Source organism: Alosa sapidissima, chromosome 1, assembly GCF_018492685.1.
Source record: "Alosa sapidissima isolate fAloSap1 chromosome 1, fAloSap1.pri, whole genome shotgun sequence".
NCBI classification, from domain to species: Eukaryota; Metazoa; Chordata; class Actinopteri; order Clupeiformes; family Clupeidae; genus Alosa; species Alosa sapidissima.
The window spans coordinates 546600-569097 of NC_055957.1; the positions used below are offsets into that span (position 1 = coordinate 546600).

The 22498-nt window shown below is 44.3% G+C and overlaps 1 protein-coding gene across 4 annotated transcripts; it reads right to left on the reverse strand.

Moving 5' to 3' along the window:
* akr1b1.2 (aldo-keto reductase family 1, member B1 (aldose reductase), tandem duplicate 2) lies at nucleotides 1–22135 on the reverse strand. Of its 4 annotated transcripts, none has more exons than XM_042086172.1 (11): nucleotides 21871–22134; nucleotides 21043–21210; nucleotides 18799–18915; nucleotides 18019–18096; nucleotides 12594–12716; nucleotides 3285–3391; nucleotides 2219–2300; nucleotides 780–863; nucleotides 364–446; nucleotides 209–224; nucleotides 1–132 (listed from the first exon to the last, which is right to left on the reverse strand). In XM_042086172.1, the coding sequence occupies exons 1-11, from the start codon at nucleotides 21934–21936 to the stop codon at nucleotides 106–108; spliced, it is 951 nt and encodes a 316-aa protein (XP_041942106.1). In that variant the 5' UTR covers nucleotides 21937–22134; the 3' UTR covers nucleotides 1–105. The 4 variants fall into 4 exon arrangements, with proteins under 4 accessions (XP_041942106.1, XP_041942114.1, XP_041942098.1 ...); XM_042086180.1 differs by having other exon boundaries at nucleotides 20–91; nucleotides 168–224; nucleotides 21871–22135; XM_042086164.1 differs by having other exon boundaries at nucleotides 83–224; nucleotides 21871–22129.
* Between the last annotated feature and the right edge of the window lie 363 nt (nucleotides 22136–22498).

Consider the following 22498-nt stretch of genomic DNA (forward strand, 5'->3'; position numbering starts at 1 on the left):
CAACCAATCACAGAGCAGCGGAGAGTAGAGCCTGGCGAATCAGAGCAGCGGAGAGTAGAGTCTGGCCAATCAGAGCAGCTGAAGAGGAGTGGTGTGCTGAGGTCATCAGTACTCGGCGTTGAAGGGGTAATCCTTGTCTGGCCAATCAGAGCAGCTGAAGAGGAGTGGTGTGCTGAGGTCATCAGTACTCGGCGTTGAAGGGGTAATCCTTGTGCTTGGCTGCCCTGCAGGGAGGAGAACAGAGCTCACACACACACCTCCAGAGCAAGAGGAAGAACGAGAGTGTGTGTGTGTGTGTGTGTGTGTGTTTATGTGTGTGTGTGTGTGTGTGTGTGTGTGTGTGTGTGTGTGTGTGTGTCTTACCACTGCATGGGACAGGCCCGGAAGCTTCTGTTGAAGCCAAGAATGGTGTTCATCTCCTCATCACTCAACTTAAAATCAAAGACCTGTAGAGAAAACACACACACACACACACACACACACACACAAACATACATACACATATACATACAAACGGACTTATACAAACAAACACACACACACACCACACAACATGAGTCAGAGGTTAGTTTGCTCTCAGACTTGTGTGTATGGTATGGTATGTGTGTGAGTGTGCATCTATGGTGTGTGTGTGCGTGTATGTGCATGTGCATGTGTGTGCGCATGTGTGTGTGGGTGCGTGCATGTGTATGTGTGTGTGGTGTGTGTGGGGGTGTGTGTGGTGTGTGCGTATGTGTTTGTGTGTGTGTGTGTGGTGAGCTCTAGACACACACACACACCTGAAAGTTCTCCTGGATGCGCTGAGGAGTGATGGACTTGGGAATGACGATGACGTTCCTCTGGATTTGGAACCGGATCAGAACCTGGAGAGTGATCACACACACACCACACACAACCACACACACACACACACTCTCTTGTAGTGTATACTCTTGTAGTGCTGGGCGGTATACCGGTTCACACCGTATATTTTCGTTATGATATGAATTTTTAATATACCGCCATACCGGTGTATTTGATTAGGCTAGGCTACACAACGTTTGGAACGCTGCACGCGTGACAGTGTTTCCGACGGGACTTTTTTCACACGCACGCATGGTGCCACTGCGAGGCGTAGTGAGGGTTAACACAAAACACCTACGTTTTTCCCCTGAAGTATGACCCTTAAGGCTTACTTTCTCCTTAGATAAGGGGTTTATTTAAGGGTGTTGCACAGAATACCTTAAATTGTTTCTTTAGTTAAGGAAAAACGTTAAGGGATACTGCATTGAAAGGGATTTACCGTCACGAAAATTCTATTGAGATTGTTCAACAGTTGTAACTAGCTGGCTAGTAGGTGATGTCGTTAGTTACCAACCCACCGAACACAGTGAAGTTTAATGATCTTATCATTCATCTCACCTTAAGAATATTCGCTGAAATTATCCAGGTAGCAAGTAAAGCATGTTATAGACATGCACTGAGCAATACTAGCTGGCTAGTTAGAAATGATCCTAACTGTCATCAGTGCACCAAAACGAACTTTTTTGTTAATGTTTTGCCTAGCGAACCGAACCGAAGCTCATGGCAGGCTAACAAGACATCCACATCAAGTTAACGTTAGCCTATCACTAACGCCATGTAAACCACACAATAACAATAAGGCATGTTTCTGATAGGCCTATTTGACAGAGTAAGCATATTAGCAGAGAGGTTTTATTTAAAATTGTATAATTTCCAAAAAAGTATAATTATTGCAAGTTGCACAACTTTTTGTATTGGTTTTATACAAGATGTTTGTGAAATTTGCACAGTAAAAGTTCTGTATTTTGACTGCAATTGTCTTTGCATTCTGATTAGATTCTTCATTAGAATCATGAGTGGCTCTTTGTAAACAGCATCATTTTCTGGGGCCATGCAAAACTGCATTACCACTAGTGTGGAGTTATTCTACATCATGACAGTAAAATAGACCATCCTTAGTCAGTGTACTGCAGCAATTCCTCTCTCAACCTGTAGGAAATGCTGAACATCTGATTATGCATGGGGGGGGAAAAATACCGTCATATACCGTGAAACCGTAAGAATTTTGAAAAATACCGTGTCATACCGCCCAGCACTATACTCTTGTAGGTAGTACAAGAGTATATAGTGTATACTCTTGTATCAGGTAGTACATGTACATTTACAGAACATCAAGTAAATTAAAGGCCATTTCTGCTTCTGATTCGGATCCTACCTGGGCCGAGGTTTTGTTGTGCTTCTGAGCGATGGCTTTGATATTTGGGTCTTCAAGCAGGGAAGGATCATCTGGCTTTGCCCTGAAACACACCATGAACTACATCACCCATCAGCACACACACCATGAACTACATTACCCACAAGCACACACACCATGAACTACATTACCCACAACACACACACCATGAACTACATCACCCACAAGCACACACACTATGAACTACATCACCCACAAGCACACACACACCATGAACTACATCCCCCACAAGCACACACACCATGAACTAAATCTCCCACAAGCACACACACCATGAACTAAATCTCCCACAAGCACACACACCATGAACTACATCACCCACAAGCACACACACCATGAACTACATCACCCACAAGCACACACACCATGAACTACATCACCCACAAGCACACACACCATGAACTACATTACCCACAAGCAACTATTTACATCTGGAGACAGTTATTTGTAATTCATGTAGAGCTCACCAAAATCATACAAATTATCATTACAAGACACTTATCTCCTAAAGTCCAAGATAGATTTTCATTGAGTTGTTAGGCTTTTGAGCATTTATTTTAACAAATGACATGGAAAACATAATTAATTTCATCCACATTTCTTTATGCACAATGCACAACAACGCTACTAAGTTAGCCTAAAACCTCATCACAGTCTTAAAGTGACAAGCACTCAATTCGACTTGTACAGCACCAATACAGTGTAATGACATGAAAGAGAAGTCTATAGTTTAGACATTCTATGTAGCAATAGTTTAGCTCACAGGTGAGATGTGGCCTATGATTAAGCTTTATTTTTTTGTAATTAATTGTAAATAATAATTTTCTGTGTTGTGCGTTGCGCCATTTCATTTTCATTTCATTTCAATTTCTAATAACAATGTAAGTAATAATTACTTAATTAATTATTCATAATTCATTTATTGTGCTTGTGGATCTCACCATGGTCTGTCTGGTGTGTGTGTGTGTGTGTGTGTGTCTCACCATGGTCTGTCTGGTGTGTGTGTGTGTGTGTGTGTGTGTCTCACCATGGTCTGTCTGGTGAGCCCAGAGGACTGTAGGCCGTCACACTGATGCCTTTTGAGTGGCAGTAGCTGATCAGCTTCTCCTGGGTCAGGTACGGATGGCACTCAATCTGGGGAGTGGACAGAGGAAGACAGTTATGTGTGTGCGTGTGTGTGTGTGCGCGTGCGCATGTAGGTGTGTGGGTGTGTGTGGTTGGTTTGTATGTGTGTGTGTGTGTGTGTGTACATGCATGCATGCTCTTTTCCTGGGTCAAGTACGGATGACACTCAATCTGGGGAGGGGTAAGGGGGATGGGTAATGTCTTAGTAAGGGGGAGGGGTAATGTCTTAGTAAGGGGGAGGGGTAATGTCTTAGTAAGGGGGGTAATGGGTAACTAATCTCATTGTGTGAATAGCTTTGTGTGTGTGTGTGTGTGTGTGTGTGTGTGTGTGTGTGTGTGTGTGTGGAGTAGAGTTTTTCTCAATGGTCCGGCCACATCTCACACGCCCTCGACGACCACTCTCTCCAATATAGCTTCCGTATGCACCTGACCTGACGTTAGGCTAATTAGGCTAGGCTAATTAGCGTTCAGGTAGGCTTATTAGCGTTCAGGTAGGCTAATTAGGGTTCAGGTAGGCTAATTAGGGTTCAGGTAGGCTTATTAGCGTTTAGGTAGGCTTATTAGCGTTCAGGTAGGCAGTGTTCGAATTATACCGTGAGCTTCGGGGGTACAGCTATTTCGATTGGTGACGTCACTCTCCATTTTACATAGGCTTACACACATGATTTCACACTTGTGGTTCACAGTCAATTTTCCTTCGAAATATACCGGTAGGTCATATGACCATGGCTGGCTGGTGGACAAATTAAAAGAAACTAATCATACTAGCAAGCACAATATACCTACATGTTATGGGAAGGGTTGAATTTGGGTAAACACTGTTTCAAGGTGCGCACCGTGCGTAAAATTGCGTGCCACAGTCAAAAAATAGTGCAATGCAAACATGGAAATGCATACAGACCAATAGCACGGAAAATGGCAAACATACAGCTTAAGTTCACCTAGCCTATACAAGGCCAGCCTTTGGTTCATTTGATTCGTTTTTTTTGGATAGCCTAAGCCTACCAAACATCAAGCAAATAAAAAAAAAAGACTTGTTCACGGTTGGAAAACAAATATCTTCACGTTGTTTAGCGTAGGGCATTTCATATAATGTAGCCTAGTGCATTGTGCGCCTGTTATATCACAAAACGTTTGTGCAGGAATACGCTTTTAAGAAAGGCTGATCTCTAATAATGGCAACGAGGAAAGACATTTCAGGCCCAATTGATTATTATATGTTCACGTAGCGTTTCAAACTAACTGCAGGTAACGTTGCAATTATGGGTGTATGGGCATTTGCTTAAAAAAGGATGAGAACCACTAATCTACATGCGAAATTCCCTGAATATTAGTGCAAATTCCTTCATTTATTTAGACATTAAGAATGAAATTGCACAAAATGATAAATCGCCTCATTAAACCTCTCCTGTGTCAGTATATCTATGGAACTCCTCCTACGGCGTGTGATTGTAGGCCTGATTTTTAAGCTAAGCAGCAGCGATGGTCGTGGCCGCTGAGTGGAAGGGAGACCTCCGGTTAAACCATAGCGATCTTGCTGCTCAATGTTTTTCTAAGGTTGGCTATCACTATGTTACAAAGGCAGTGAAATATTAGACAAATGTAAGGCCAGTTGGCCACCGCTTGTTAACCCATTCGCATATCAGGCTTTTGCAGCCTACACTGTGCATTTGTTTTAATTCATCAGTATTATATCATAGCAAAGAACACAGTCTGAACGTACCAGAGAAATGGTACAGCCCAATGGGGGTGAGGGTTTGAAAATCATATTTCATTAGATTAGATCCTGAATTCTAGGTATGTGATGGCAGTGCTGCATTTAATTACATGCAATATTGGATAACATTACATTTTATTACATTTTTTCAGTACCCCCCAAACTATTATTTTCATCCCTTATGGGAGGGTCCAAGTCTCATCTAGGGGGGGTCGGTCCCCCCCAATGCCCCTCGTAATCGAACCATGCAGGTAGGTTTATTAGCGTTCAGGTAGGCTTAACACCCTTATTACTAAGCAAACACGGTTGGATAAGCCCAGAGAATACTGGTTAAATACAAATATATTTTTTTATATTATTTTTTTAATAATTAGCGGTCCGCTACAACACACATAAACACACACACACACACACACACACACATATATATAGAAGTCACGTCTTGCCAGTGTGATTGGCTGAAAGGCCCTTATTGCCCTCAGGGGTGTGGCTTGTGGCCTTCCAAGAACTTCCCAGAACTAGTAGCATTTCCTGACACACACACAGACACACACACACAGACACACAGACACACCCTGTAGTGTGTGTCCCCAGCATGTCACCCTGGAGTCTGAGGTCTGGATGTCCAACCACATTAAGAAACCAGAGTTCTACCCTCACCAGAGATGAGCATGCGTGTTTAAATGTGTGTGTGCGTGTGTGTGTGTGTGATAACAGAGTTATATCCTTACCAGCACACAGTCAAAGATAAGCATGCGTGTTTAAATGTGTGTGTGTGTGCTTGAGGGTGTGTTTAAATGTGTGTGTGTGTGTTTGAGTGTGTGATATCAGAGGTACAGCCTGGCATAATGGTAAATAGACTGTGTTTATATCGCCCTTTTCTACTCCTCCAAGCATTCAATGTGTGTGTGTGTGTGCTCTGTGAGCTGTTGTGGTGTGTGTGTGTGTGTGTGTGTGTGTGTGTGTTTATATCGCCCTTTTCTACTCCTCCAAGCATTCAATGTGTGTGTGTGTGTGCTCTGTGAGCTGTTGTGGTGTGTGTGTGTGTGTGTGTGTGTGTGTGTGTTTATATCGCCCTTTTCTACTCCTCCAAGCATTCAATGTGTGTGTGTGTGTGCTCTGTGAGCTGTTGTGGTGTGTGTGTGTGTGTGTGTGTGTGTGTGTGTTTATATCGCCCTTTTCTACTCCTCCAAGCATTCAATGTGTGTGTGTGTGTGCTCTGTGAGCTGTTGTGGTGTGTGTGTGTGTGTGTGTGTGTGTGTGTGTGTGTGTGTGTGTTTATATCGCCCTTTTCTACTCCTCCAAGCATTCAATGTGTGTGTGTGTGTGCTCTGTGAGCTGTTGTGGTGTGTGTGTGTGTGTGTGTGTGTGTGTGTGTGTTTATATCGCCCTTTTCTACTCCTCCAAGCATTCAATGTGTGTGTGTGTGTGTGCTCTGTGAGCTGTTGTGGTGTGTGTGTGTGTGTGTGTGTGTTTATATCACCCTTTTCTACTCCAAGCATTCAAAGCGCTTCTACAATTTCATGCCTTACATTCACCTACTCACACACAGTTTGGGTTTGAGCCAACATGGCCGCCGCCACCTTCAAGCACCACAGTGCTGTAGAGCCAACATGGCCACCGCCACCTTCAAGCACCACAGCTAAGCTACTGCCATCCCCCGTGCCCCTCCAAGAGCCCCACTTGTGACTGGTCAGACTGTGTGTGTGTGTGTGTGTGTGTGTGGTGTATGTGTGTGTGTGAGTGTGTGTTTGTGTGTGTGTGTGCGTGTGAGTGTGTGTTTGTGTGTGTCATACTAGAGCCCCCTGAGTGACTGAGGATTACTCACAATCTTGTTTCCTCTAGATTTGTTTTTGCAGTGGGGGCAGGCCGTCCGCAGGCAATAAACCACATGCCGTCCGCAGCCATTAAACCACGTGTGTGTGTGTGTGTGTGTGTGTGTGAATGTGTGAGTGTGTGGCATTAAACCACGTCACTGCTTGAACATGCACGTTGCAGTTCACCTTGATGATGAAGAAAACACACACACACACACACACACACACACACACACACACACTCTCTCACACACACCGCTGCTTAGCCTACTTGGTTTCTGACAGAAATGAAGTTTGGTGCCAACATGTTGTAGAAACACAACCCACAACACAGCCTTTATTTGGTGCAAATCTCCTTTACTTTCTTTGGTTATAGTCCACGATTCACATTATAGGCCATCACCGCAAGTGCATACAGATTCACATTCATTAAGCTATCACCGCATGTGCATACAGATTCACATTAATTAAACCATCATCGCAAGTGCATACAAAATGTTTTGGCCAAGTTGTGTGCCGTCCCCACATTTGCAAAATTGCTTTAATCCCATTTACCTTCGTTACTACCAGTCGTTGCTTTTTTCCTGCGTTGAATTGTGATTGAGTGCGCATCTAATGTAACAGCGGTGTTTCTGCGGAGAGACATCCATTCTCCAAGTTTAATTTTTGCAGTTGTTTATTTAGCAAGCTAATATAAAATACTTGAAATACCAGTTAACCCTAACAGGCTACAATATGGGAAATACTTTAAATACCAGTTAACCCTAATAGGCTACAATATGGAGATACTTTAAATACCAGTTAACCCTAATAGGCTACAATATGGAGATACTTTAAATACCAGTTAACCCTAATAGGCTACAATATGGAGATACTTTAAATACCAGTTAACCCATACTACTCAGGGTCGCCAGCTACTTTTGTTAATCTCAGAAGAGCCACATAAAGATGGTTACAAGAAAAAGTTTGGATATTTAACGTACTGTACAGTTACTTTCATTCAACAGAAGATTTTTAAATAGCCTACATTTTCTACTAGTTTTAATGTGCAAGTAACTTGAAATGTAAAGTGGAATGACAGAAGTAGGCTTCCCATGTAGGCTAAACACCACCCCCTATTTTTCCAGTGTCCTTTGGTATGCAAAGTAACATCATAGTTAACAACACAGCACTCAATTTTCGTTGACATGTCATTGGCGAAATTGAACATTAGGCCTACCAGAGATTAGATTTGGTGATGGCCTTGGAGTCTGGCTGGCTCATATTCAGTGAGGTAAAGTGTCATGCAAGAATTGAGGCTGTCACCATTTAAGGGCAACTCCACGCAAAACTGTCACATTCATAACGCCAACTAAATAGCCTACCATGGCATTGTGTTGGCGTTATGGATGTGACAGCCTGCGCGGAATGGCCCCCAAACGTGAGCGCAGGTTTGTCTTTATATTTTTCATATGCATGCAAGTGGAACTGATCAGGGTCAACACAGCAATACTAACTCACTGCAGTGTGCGAACAGGGTCAACACAGCAATACTAACTCACTGCAGTGTGCGATAACGGGCAGTTCATTTTGCGTTTTCAGAATCAGTCTTTGGATGGAAACTTTCCCATTTCAGCCTTGTGTTCGCGCTCGCAAGCTGTGGTCGCTGACGTTTCCTTTTTGACATTTTCCTTATCTAGCCTACAGCAAGCGCACACATCAACAATAACAATTAAAGTGTTCTCGTGACTGAAATGGAGGGAAGTTATATAGGCTAAATTACTCAGATAGACTTACAATATTACATTTTGAAAATGAACGAACTAAAATAAAATACATTTTAATTAAATACTCATTAATTATTTTCAAAAGCTGAGCTGCATCAGAGGGATCAAAGAGCCGCATGGTTGCCGACCCCTGTACTAGCCTGTATAGTAAGTCTGCCCTGATTCTGATACCATGTGGGATTAACGCAACACTGATACGACACATGTGGGATTAACGCAACACTGATACACACAATAAAGCCTTTCGATCTTGATTGCACTCTCTGTAATTATGTTAAATTAGATTAAACTCTCTCCTCTCAGCTCTCCACTATTTTGAGCAGAGCTCACGTTAGTTACTCCTGAGCAAACCATAACGAAACAATGCTCCACCACATCTGATAAACAAGGATGTTTATTGTTCTCAGCATTGCCAGCATTGTGTATAATATGATTGTCACTTGGTAACGTTAGCATAGTTAGCTAACCGATGCTAACGTACTAGCATCGTCACGTCAGAAAAGCGTAATTAAGTTGAAGTGGCTCTGAGGAGCCCTCACTCTGACTCCTCTGTAAAACCATCTGACCCCTCCTCTCTCACAGACAACAACATGTGTGTGTGTGTGTGTGTGTGTGTCATGGGCGTAGATTTTGGGTGGGACGCTAAGGACTAGTCCTAATCAAAATTTTAAGATGACAAAATTGTCCCCACCAATATTTTAGCGAACTTATTTGTACTGCTGATCATTCCGACAGCCAGCACGACAATACAAGAAACGTCAGGGTTATCTGACACGCAGGCTACACGCATGGAGAATGCCAATGCACAGGCTACTTTGCAGTGGCAGTCAAGCGAGCAGGTGTGTCAATGACAACGGTAAGTTACCAGGGCTGTCTGCCAATACATACCCCATAAAAGGCCAAAGTAAAAAATTTTGATATTGAATTTGACTGACAGAGCTTTCAATTCGGCAGCCGTGGCCTACTGGTTAGCACTTCGGACTTGTAACCAGAGGGTTGCAGATTCGAACCCCGACCCCTCATTGCTACCCAAGCGCTGCTGTTGTTGCAGGCAGCTCACTGCGCCGGGATTGGTGTGTGCTTCACCTCACTGTGTGCTGAGTGTTTCACTAATTCACGGATTGGGATAAATGCAGAGATTAAAATATACTTATACTTACAATTAACCACATTTTAATCAATAGGCCAAAATCATAATTGTGTATCTGTGCCGAATTTCGTAATTCAAGTCCAGTGTAGAACTGAATAAGAAAATCATAAGGCTGTATATCTTGAACTTCCAGTATGTGAGAAACTTGGCTTGCCTTAATATCTCCAACCTCAAGTATGCAGCTAATAAGGAAATATAATTGTTATTTAATTAAACAAGGTGAACTTCTCCCCACTGTGCAATGCAGAAAAGGATGCTACAAGGAAGGGAATTCAAACACACTCAACACCTTACCATCTATTGATGTCATTGTGGTTCATTGAGATATCTGACATTTTTTCTGTTAATTGGCTTGGATACAAAAGGACATTGTCGCCTTTGTCGGTGTCCTTATGTGAACTTGCACAGGTAACCTTGCTCATCTTTACTTGCGTACGACTTCAGTGCTTCAGGGCAGCCGTGGCCTACTGGTTAGCGCTTCGGACTTGTGACTGGAGGGTTGCCGGTTCAAACCCCGATCAGTAGGCACGGCTGAAGTAAAGTGAAGTGAAGTTCCCTTGAGCAAGGCACCTAACCCCTCACTGCTCCCTGAGCGCCGCTGTTGTTGCAGGCAGCTCACTGCGCCGTGATTAGTGGGTACCTCACTGTGTGTTCACTGTGTGCTGAGTGTGTTTCACTAATTCACAGATTGGGATAAATGCAGAGACCAAATTTCCCTCACGGGATCAAAAGAGTATTTATACTTATACTTCAGACCAGAGCTGATGCTTCAGCAAAGGCCGTCACTGAAAAGCTGTGAATGTCGTTGAACACAGCTGTTCTCACATTAGCCATCTCACATTAACCATTGTTGCCTAATTACCAATTATTCATCAAGTAGTATCTACTTTTTTTAGTGTTTTTCACATAGTATTTTGCAGTATTTTTAAAATACAAAAACACACACCAATAAAGTATTTTGATACAAAATACAGAGCCATTTCCTTCAACCCAATAAAATAAAAATTACAAAATACTATTTTGTATTTGAAATACATATTACATGTTTCAGAAATCTTGACATGTCTAAGTTTTGGGTTGCAATCAGGGTAGGAATTTCACGGCCATGGCCGTCGTAGCCCCTTGCGTTGGCCGTGAAGCCCCTTTGAAAATCATAGGTTTACAGGCCACGGTGGCCTTGGTGCCCCCTTCTTTCAATATTCTGCTTTGTGTCCTACTAATAGCTATATAATTTTTATTTAGCCTGTGGCCTGTCAAAATAATCTTAGCATTCACAGCGCAAATTAATGTAGTCTTTTACGCAGTGGAGAAAGTGACAGCGCAAGAAAGAAAGTGTGTCTAAATTCAACCATTCTTCTCAGTTGAACTACTATTTGCGAAGTAGCCTATTCATCACACAGACATCACATGAAAGAGCTTTTTCTCAGCTTTTAAACGATGTTAGCCGATAATTGCTGTGTTGAACGGTTCGCGAGAAAAGTAAATAATATAATTCAATTTAATCATACATTCTACTGAAGGTTTTGCGTCCATGATCTCCCTACCCATTCATCTCGGTGGAATACTTCACGAACCCTTCTTTTAACACATGACAAACTACATATCAGAATAAACAGCAGATCTTACCGAACACAAAGGTGTAAAGCAGTCCCCTGTATAGTTAGCCGTTCCAGAGTAATCCAGTTTTGAATTTGCAGTAAATTTCAACATGCATGGATGTCTCCAAATTTGGGCTTTAAGTTTTACAATGTGTTTAAATTGTTCCACATGACTTCATAACGGGCCAAATACAAAATAAATGTTACAAATATCGCCTAGATATTGGTAAATCAGAGGACAGCTGACTAAGTGTTTGTGAAAGTAGCCTTAATGATCACAAAATGCTAAGCATGCATCTTGGCTATTTGAGTTTCTTTAAGCTGAGCTGTGCTTAAATTTAAATTGTTCAATCCATGATTTCATAGCAGGCCAAATATAAAATAAATGTTATATATAGCCTAGATATCTGTTTTTATTAGATGATCAGATGATTTACAGTTATATGTAATATGTCATGTTTCATGTTTTTGTAATGTTTCATACAGTGATGCATGCAGGTCTACTGCAGTGAATAGGCTAAATACAACTTTGATCATTTTTATAGCCTACTACTGTATAGTTAACTTTGGCCTTGGTGCCCTGACATGTGGCCTTTGTGCCCCCCACCAAATATGCCCAACTGAAGTCCAAGTGGCCTTGCCCCCAGAATGGTGAAATTCCAAGTCTGGTTGCAATATACAGGTAGTGGGCTCTCTGTTCATTTTAATGAGTAGGCCTAAGCCTAAAGTTACAGCATTTCTATCACAATTGACCAGACTTTGACCTTTGGTCTGCTTTTAACAAAATTCTGGCTATGATTGTTCCTTGTATTGCATCATAAGCCATCACTGTGCCTATTGCATTCTACTGTTGTTAGCCTTAAGCCTAGCTCAGTCATTATGTTATACCACAACAACATAACAATCAAATTCTATGATTGCCACTGATGTGAATGATCTCACAAATCACACAAACCAAATCAAGTTTTAAAAAAATCGCAAAAGTATCGAAATTGAGATTCTTCACTTAGTATTGGTATTGAAACACTAATGTTGGTATTGTGACAACAGGAGTTTGTGCGTGCGTGCATGTGTGTTTGCTTACCTGGTTGGAACTTGTTAAAAGTGTGTGTGTATTTGAGTGAGTAAGTGTGTGTGTGTGCAGGGAAGGGGGGGGGGGCTACCTGGTTGTTGGCAGGCTTGTACTTGAGTCCGGGCTTGTTCAAGATGGCCTCAATCTGCTGCTGGTTGAAGTTGGAGACGCCAATGGCTTTGACCAGTCCACAGTCCACTAGCTCCTCCATAGCCTACACACACACATAAACAACACCAGATTTACATCAAAGTGTGTGTGTGTGTGTGTGTGTCTGGCCATGTCTACATTAAGTTGGATTTGTTTGTATCACACTTTTGTCACGATTCCTTCCGTCCACATTAGACAAACCCCCCGGAGCGGAACAATTTGGATCCGCTGGCGACCCTGAGTAGTTCTGGTTAACTGGCGACCCTGAGTAGTTCTGGTTAGGGTTAGGGTTAACTGGCGACCCGGAGTAGTTCTGGTTAACTGGCGACCCCGAGTAGTTTTGGTTAACTGGCGACCCCGAGTAGTTTTGGTTAACTGGCGACCCTGAGTAGTTTTGGTTAACTGGCGACCCGGAGTAGTTCTGGTTAGGGTTAGGGTTAACTGGCGACCCTGAGTAGTTTTGGTTAACTGGCGACCCGGAGTAGTTCTGGTTAGGGTTAGGGTTAACTGGCGACCCGGAGTAGTTCTGGTTAACTGGCGACCCGGAGTAGTTTTGGTTAACTGGCGACCCGGAGTAGTTTTGGTTAACTGGCGACCCGGAGTAGTTAGGGTTAGGGTTAACTGGCGACCCTGAGTAGTTTTGGTTAGGGTTAGGGTTAACTGGCGACCCTGAGTAGTTTTGGTTAACTGGCGACCCTGAGTAGTTCTGGTTAACTGGCGACCCGGAGTAGTTTTGGTTAACTGGCGACCCGGAGTAGTTCTGGTTTGGGTTAGCGAACTAGCCACAGGTTGCTTGAATCAGCCGGCTCAACACACAGAGTGAGTTGACCAATCACAGTTGTGTGTATAAAGTTAAAGCAAAAACAGCCTAAATAGTGACAGTCTACATTGTCTGCTCCACATTTTCATAGTCTAATTCTGCACAGAGTTAATTTAATGATGGTAATGATTTAATGATGAAATATTGCTGAGTGTTGATGGAATGGTGGCACAGGCCTATGGTTGTACTGACTCACATTTTAATGGCCTAGCCTAATTATATAGATATTGTACTATCAGCTTAATTATATAGATATTGTACTACTTTTATATATCAGCCTGAAAACTGACAAAAAAACACGTCAATGTTAAAAAATCATTTTGGATACAAGGATACAAGGAAGTTTATTGTCACATGCATATAGTTACTGGAAGTAAGAAATGCAGTGAAATTATGTCTGGTGTCAGCCTATTTGTGCATTTATTGGGGGGGGGGGTCTCCCTCACATTTTCATCTGTTCTTACGAGTAGTAATCAAAACCATATGATTTACTTAATGTTATACAAGAACAGAATAGAATTGAACAGAATTGAGTTCAGACTTGAGTTCGGTATTTTGGGTCCGGCCCTCCTCAACAGTCCCAGTTTTTCATGTGGCCCCTTGGGGAAATTAGTTGCCCACCCCTGATAGCCTCTCCTCTCCGCATGGGTGCAGTCGTGGCCTACTGGTTAGCGCTTCAGACCTGTAACCAGAGGGTTGCCGGTTCAAACCCCGACCAGTAGGCATGGCTGAAGTGCCCTTGAGCAAGGCACCTAACCCCTCACTGCTCCCCGAGTGCAGCTGTTGTAGCAGGCAGCTCACTGCGTCGGGATTAGTGTGTGCTTCACCTCACTGTGTGTTCACTGTGTGCTGAGTGTGTTTCACTAATTCACGGATTGGGATAAATGCAGAGACCAAATTTCCCTCACGGGATCAAAATAGTATATATACTTATACTTAGCCTCTATCCTCTCCACATAACCTCTAAGTAAGTAAGTATATTTACTCTTTTGATCCTGTGAGGGAAATTTGGTCTCTGCATTTATCCCAATCCGTGTTAGGTGCCTTGCTCAAGGGCACTTCAGCCGTGCCTACTGGTCGGGGTTCGAACTGGCAACCCTCCGGTTACAAGTCCGAGGTGCTAACCAGTAGGCCACGGCTGCCCCAAACCTGCCTCTATCCTCTCCACATAGCCTCCATCCTCTCCACATAGCCTCTCCACATAGCCTCTCCTCTTCACATAGCCTCTATCCTCTCCACATATCCTCTATCCTCTCCACATAGCCTCTCCATATAGCCTCTATCCTCTCCACATAGCCTCTATCCTCTCCACATAGCCTCTATCCTCAGGGGCTGATTATGAACTCTCGGGCCGCTGGGCCCAGATGTATTAAGGGCCCAGATTTTTTTTATTTGTCTGGTGTGATTTCCTGTATTCTGGTGCATTTTGGGGATGGCCAATACTAAATTCAATCAGATTCATAGCCTACATCCTGATTTGTTGATATTGAGGCAATGGTTCCATGCAAAGGCTTGGGCTTCAGGGCCCCCTGACCCCCTGGGCCCCTGGGCTTGGGCCCGGTAGGCCCGTGCAGTAATCCATCCCTGTCTATCCCCTCCACATAGCCATAGAGGAGAGGCTATGTGGAGAGGATAGAGGATATGTGGAGAGGATAGAGGCTATGTGGAGAGGATAGAGGCTATGTGGAGGGGATAGAGGCTATGTGGAGGGGATAGCGGCTATGTGGAGAGGCTGAGGGGATAGAGGCTATGTGGAGAGGATAGAGGCTATGTGGAGAGGATAGAGGCTATGTGGAGAGGATATGTGGAGAGGATATGTGGAGAGGATAGGGGCTATGTGGAGAGGAGAGGCTATGTGGAGAGGATAGAGGCTATGTGGAGAGGATAGAGGATATGTGGAGAGGAGAGGCTATGTGGAGAGGATAAAGGATATGTGGAGAGGATATGTGGAGAGGATAGAGGCTATGTGGAGAGGATAGAGGATATGTGGAGAGGATATGTGGAGAGGCTATGTGGAGAGGATAGAGGCTATGTGGAGAGGCTATGTGGAGGGGATAGAGGATATGGAGAGGATAGAGGATATGTATAGAGGATATGTGGAGAGGATATGTGGAGAGGATAGAGGCTATGTGGAGAGGATAGAGGCTATGTGGAGAGGCAATGTGGAGAGGATAGAGGCTATATGGAGAGGCTATGTGGAGAGGATGGAGGCTATGTGGAGAGGATAGAGGCTATATGGAGAGGCTATGTGGAGAGGCTATGTGGAGAGGATGGAGGCTATGTGGAGAGGATAGAGGCTATGTGGAGAGGATAGAGGCTATGTGGAGAGGATAGAGGCTATGTGGAGAGGCAATGTGGAGAGAATAGAGGCTATATGGAGAGGCTATGTGGAGAGGCTATGTGGAGAGGATGGAGGCTATGTGGAGAGGATATGTGGAGAGGATAGAGGCTATGTGGAGAGGATATGTGGAGAGGATAGAGGCTATGTGGAGAGGATAGAGGATATGTGGAGAGGATATGTGGAGAGGCTATGTGGAGAGGATAGAGGATATGTGGAGAGGATAGAGGCTATGTGGAGAGGATAGAGGATATGTGGAGAGGATATGTGGAGAGGATAGAGGCTATGTGGAGAGGATATGTGGAGAGGCTATGTGGAGAGGATAGAGGATATGTGGAGAGGATAGAGGCTATGTGGAGAGGATAGAGGATATGTGGAGAGGATATGTGGAGAGGATAGAGGCTATGTGGAGAGGATAGCGGCTATGTGGAGAGGATGGAGGCTATGTGGAGAGGATATGTGGAGAGGATAGAGGATATGTGGAGAGGATAGAGGATATGTGGAGAGGATAGAGGATATGTGGAGAGGATAGAGGCTATGTGGAGATGATAGAGGCTATGTGGAGAGGATAGAGGATATGTGGAGAGGATATGTGGAGAGGCTATGTGGAGAGGATAGAGGATATGTGGAGAGGATAGAGGCTATGTGGAGAGGATAGAGGATATGTGGAGAGGATAGAGGATATGTGGAGATGATAGAGGATAGAGGATATGTGGAGAGGATAGAGGATATGTGGAGAGGATAGAGGCTATGTGGAGAGGCTATGTGGAGAGGATAGAGGAGAGGAGGATAGAGGCTATGTGGAGAGGATAGAGGCTATGTGGAGAGGAGAGAGGATATGTGGAGAGGATAGAGGCTATATGGAGAGGCTATGTGGAGAGGATAGAGGCTATATGGAGGGGATAGGCTATGTGGAGAGGCTATGTGGAGAGGATAGAGGCTATATGGAGAGGATAGAGGATATGTGGAGAGGATATGTGGAGAGGATAGAGGCTATGTGGAGATGATAGAGGCTATGTGGAGAGGATAGAGGATATGTGGAGAGGATAGAGGCTATATGGAGAGGCTATGTGGAGAGGATAGAGGCTATGTGGAGAGGATAGAGGCTATGTGGAGAGGAGGATAGAGGCTATGTGGAGAGGATAGAGGCTATGTGGAGAGGAGGATAGAGGCTATGTGGAGAGGATAGAGGCTATGTGGAGAGGATAGAGGCTATGTGGAGAGGCTATGTGGAGAGGAGGATAGAGGCTATGTGGAGAGGATAGAGGCTATGTGGAGAGGAGAGAGGATATGTGGAGAGGATATGTGGAGAGGCTATGTGGAGAGGCGAGAGGATATGTGGAGAGGATAGAGGCTATGTGGAGAGGCTATGTGGAGAGGCTATCCTAAGCCATCACGTGTCAACATAACAGGCTACATTACGGCAAGTAGGCTACAAATGGAGGAAAAAGACTTAGGTCCAAGATATTCCATGAATTCAATCCCCTAACTTTGTGAGATTGATAAATGCCATGCTTTGCAAGGAAATAAGCGTATGCCTGTTGTAGCCCGAGCGTTCGTTTCATGAATGAGGGCCGATGTGTGTACACATGTGCAGGCCAATGTTTCACAGGGATTTTTTTTGTGGTGATGACGGTGCCAAGCTTAGACCCGCAGTAGGCGTTAGTGACCGCGGTAATGTGGTAACCGTGGTAACCATCCCAGCTCTAATGTGTGGCGCTAGTGACCGCAGTAATGTGGTAACCGTGGTAACTGTCCCAGCCCTAATGTGTGGCGCGGTAATGTGGTAACCGCTGTAACTGTCCCAGCCCTAATGTGTGGCGTTAGTGACCGCGATAATGTGGTAACCATGGTAACCGTCCCAGACCTAATGTGTGGAGCTAGAGACCGCGGTAATGTGGTAGCCGTGGTAACCATCCCAGCCCTAATGTGTGGCGTTAGTGATGCGGTAATGTGGTAACCGTATTAAACATCCCAGCCCTAATGTGTGGCGCTAGTGACCGCGGTATTGTGGTAACCATGGTAACCATCCCAGCCCTAATGTGTGGCGCTAGTGACTGTGGTATTGTGGTAACCATGGTAACCGTCCCAGCCCTAATGTGTGGCGTTAGTAACGCGGTATTGTGGTAACCGTGGTAACCGTCCCAGCCCTATGTGTGGTGTTAGTAACGCGGTATTGTGGTAACTGTCTGGTCAGGCTGAACTAACCTCCCAGGTATCAACAAAGCTGGTGTCGTCATTCAGAGTTAATCCATCACTTCCCAGAGGAATCATTTCAGAGCTAGCCTGTGAATGAACACACACACACAGACAAGGTCGCACACACACACAGACAAGGGCACACACACACACAGACAAGGGCACACACACACACACACAGACAAGGGCACACACACACACACACACAGACAAGGGAACACACACACACACACACAGACAAGGGCACACACACACACACACAGACAAGGGCACACACACACACACACACAGACAAGGGCACACACACACACACACAGATATTAATTTAGTAGACGTTTTTTTCCAAAGCGACTTAAATGTCAATTCTATTACAAGGGTACAAGGCATTGTTACATTGTCGCCAGACACACACTCATGCACACACACACAGAGAGACACACACTCATGCACACACACACACACAGACACACACTCATGCACTCACACTCATGCACCCACAGACACACACTCATGCACCCACAGACACACACTCATGCACACACACACAGAGACACAGACACACACTCATGCACACACAGACACACACACACGCACTCATGCACACACACAGAGACAGACACACACTCATGCACACACACAGAGACACAGACACACACTCACATGTGTGTGTGTGTGTGTGTGTGTGTGTGTGTGTGTGCGCGTGTGTCTCACCTGAAAGCCCATTGGCCAGTGCACCAGGTAGAAGTAGGTGTGTGTGTGTGTGTGTGTGTGTGTGTGTGTGTGTCTCACCTGAAAGCCCATTGGCCAGTGCACCAGGTAGAGGTCCAGCTGGTCCAGCTGCAGGTCACTCAGGGTCTTCTGACACGCCCCCTTTACGGCCGCCTTGTCATGGAAGGTGCACCACAGCTGGGGGGGCGGAATTTAAATCAGCCGCCCGTCAATCAAACAATACCACCTACAACCCTCTATCAGGGGCAACAACAATACCACCTACAACCCTCTATCAGGGGCAACAACAAGGCTATGTGACAGCAGCTACAGGAGCCCACACACACACACACAGTTGCGATTCTACACAGAGGCCTAGGGTGGCCCGTGCCTCTGTAGATATTTCCCTGGCCACCCCTGTGAGAGCTCAGACTACTCTTGGAGAGAGGAGATACGATTTCTCCTGTTGCAAGAGTCGAAGGTAAGCAACACTATTTCATCTCGTAAGTGATTTGCTGTTTTTGCACAACTGTGTTACTGTTGTTCCTCACATTGATAATGAAATCGAGTTTGTAAATGTCTGGTCTCGAAACTTTATCATATCTTAGCAAACTCATCGAAGCATATCCAAATGTCAGTATCCTTGCTCTACACAATGTTGTGATGTTAACCACGTAACTTCATACCGTCTTGGCAGTTGCATTGCGATAACAAATACATTTGAGTAAAGTAGTGATCAACAGTAGGCTATCTGCCTGAGGGATGGTTAGGCAACGAAATGCATGCCCCTACATTTTTTCCCTTCTAATCATGAAACGACATAGCGTCCGTTTTTGCCCCAGTGAACAAAAAAGTGAGAGAAACAGCAGTGAGAAACAAATGAAGGAGCAGGAAGAGGGAGAGCCAGAGGAGTCGGTGGAGGATGGAGAGAGGCCATGTGATGCAAGTCAGGGCTCTGACACAGAGAGGGGAATTCCAGAGGGTGAGGAGCATGAAGACGATGGAGAGGAAACATACAGGGCCAGAGAGAGGAACAGCCAGCAAATGGATCCATGTGGATCATATGCACCATCACTATCAGGTTTGTGAAGAAGGTTCTTCCTACTATTGCAAAGCAGTGCAATTACAATTTCATTGTAGGCCTACTGTGTGTCCTTAACATGGTGCTAGCTGCTGTGCAGTCTTTTCTGTGTTAATATGGCTCTAACGTTTTATATATAAATATTTGGCCTACATGTTAAAATACATGCAGATATACATGTATATACAAGTAAATACATGTGGTAGTTGTGCTCTATGTTTAGCCTACTGTACATCTTTCTACAGATATCAGCAACGCCAGGAGAACAGCCCAACTTGAATATATTCCCAACCACTTTGGGGGACAGAAGACGGAGCTTCAGGCCAAACTGGTATAATCTTCATCCATGGATTGAGTATTCTGTCATGATGGACTCTATATTGCTATGCATGTAGACATTTTAGCACACCAAATGCCCCAGTTGAACTGGTTTGTTTTATTGCGCCATACAGGGAAGTTTTCTTTGAGCTCTTTAGACTGTGCAAGATTGCTGCAACCCTTCCTGTAAGCTTCTGTTGCTGTAGAGTAGTGTATCTATATTTCATTAAAATTCAATTGATCCAGCATTGTGCCAATTCAAATACTTAAAGGGAAATTCCGGTATTTAGCACTTTGAGTCCCTTTTCTGGTTTGTTTTGGATGAACTAGAGTGGTGCACACTGACATTTTGATGATTGGTTCTGTCTCGACTTTTCTGACTCGTTTTGAATTGCCTTTGACTACTCAGAGTGGCTGCCAATATTATTTTAATAATCAACGAACACCACTAACCACTGGGCGAGTTGCACAGTTTTGAAAACAAACGTTAAGGGTTGTTTTAGGACATGTTTGAGCATGCCTGTTGGCAGCCACTCTGAGTAGTCAAAGGCGATTCAAAACGAGTCAGAAAAGTCAAGACAGGACCAATCGTCAAAATTTCGGTGTCCACCACTCTAGTTGATCCAAAACAAACCAGAAAAGGGACTCAAAGTGCTAAATACCGGAATTGTCCTTGAAGTATGGACTCAACTGTGGAGCTGACACCCTGTACTGTATTTTTCATTTTTTATTACCCTACCTCTCTTGCACCTGCACTCACTCTTGTACAAAATAAATGTACATATGATTTTAAAGTAAAATAAAGTTTATAATCTTTAAATATCATTTGTTGCCATTTGTAATGTGCCCCTCTGGTTAAACACTGGCCCCTCCTTGGCCCCTGTGGTACAATTTGTCTAGAACCGCCACTGCACATACATCCTCACCTTGCTGACGACGAAGAGATCCTCTCTCTTCACAACACCGTCTTTGATCATGGCGTGGATCCCCTGACCGACCTCCGTCTCGTTCTGGTAGACATAGGCACCGTCGATATGGCGGTAGCCGGCAGCGATAGCAGCCTTGACCGCCTCCGCGACTTTACCTGGGGGAGACTGCTCGCACATCACAAGACACAAGACTCGCCCATCATAAACACACACCAGATTCTAGCAACATGCGCGGAAACTGATCAAACTTAGCCACCATAACGTGCACAGTCCATAGTAACTTAACCATCGTATACACATGTACCGCGAGCTCTAAGTATCCTCTAACTCATATAAGCCATCATTTACACTTTGCGAGCGCTGCGTACATTTTTAACAGAGCGCTCACATAGCATAACGTTACATAACTAACATAGCATGCCGTGGACTTATACTGCAAAGGATCCTTTCATGATTTCAGCTTGCATGACTTAATGTGATTAGTTGTGGGAGAAAACGTTGCAGGATAATCGTACATATTGCACAAGCCGTGGAGACATTAAAAATAGCGACAGGGCTAAAATAGTCTTCCACGCGCCTGCGATGCAACTCCACTAATGCGAGTTACAGTGTACAGAAGCGCGCGGCCACACGGACCTCGACATGCAACTATTATTACCGTATTTCCCTCGTGAACATGAACATAACGCGGTACTGACACCGTGAGAAAAGTCATTTGAATGAGTTGACTTCGGAAAGGAAGAGCATGCTAAAATGATCACTGTTCTCTCCTGTCAAATACACTACATTAATGTTAGCGTGGCTAACAATACATTGCACACTTACCTTCCAGGTACCCAGACCGACTATGGGCATTTCTGCGCAAGTATTCAACTTAACTGAAGTTGCCATTATTAAAAGACCGATGCCAAACAACGAACTTTAAAAAACGAAACTCGGATGGTCGCCGTCTGCTCTCGTCGGGAACTTAGCTCGCCTCGGAAGTGTCTGCGATCGATTGGTTTGGTCTATGTGGCATTTAGGTCAAATTAGGTTACCAGCGATAGCGACCTTTCAGTAGTCTGTTCTGTTGAGCATCTTTTATCAGAGGCAGGCCAATGACATTGCAGATTTCAATGACTTTTCTCCAGTGAGGACGCCCACTATATGATCTCTACACTACAGAGCCAAACTAGATGAGCAACATTATCTGATAATTAGCTGGAACATTATTTTAGCAGAACTGGTGGTGGCAACTATAACAAACAAACACTTTATTTTAAGGGGTGCTTGTTCCAGTGTATCTACACAATGAAGTACAGTGTACCAACTTATGTAACGACTTTGTAGCGACCTGTGTGTTATTTGTGTGTGCCTACCAGAGAATGTCTAATAAGCGGAGAACTTCCACTCTCGGGAAACTTCCTGTTTCTGAACTGGTTGCAGTTTCTCTGGTTCCACGTGAGGGCGAGTG

Bases quoted from the DNA above. Each gene is read 5' to 3' on its own strand.
- akr1b1.2 (XM_042086172.1), bottom strand. From the start codon at position 21,936: ATGGCAACTTCAGTTAAGTTGAATACTTGCGCAGAAATGCCCATAGTC. The intron at 864-2,218 runs GTAGGATCCGAA...ATCACTCTCCAG, and splicing joins ACAACAAAACCTCGGCCCAG to GTTCTGATCCGGTTCCAAAT. The intron at 447-779 runs GTGTGTGTGTGT...TTTTCTCTACAG, and splicing joins GCATCCAGGAGAACTTTCAG to GTCTTTGATTTTAAGTTGAG.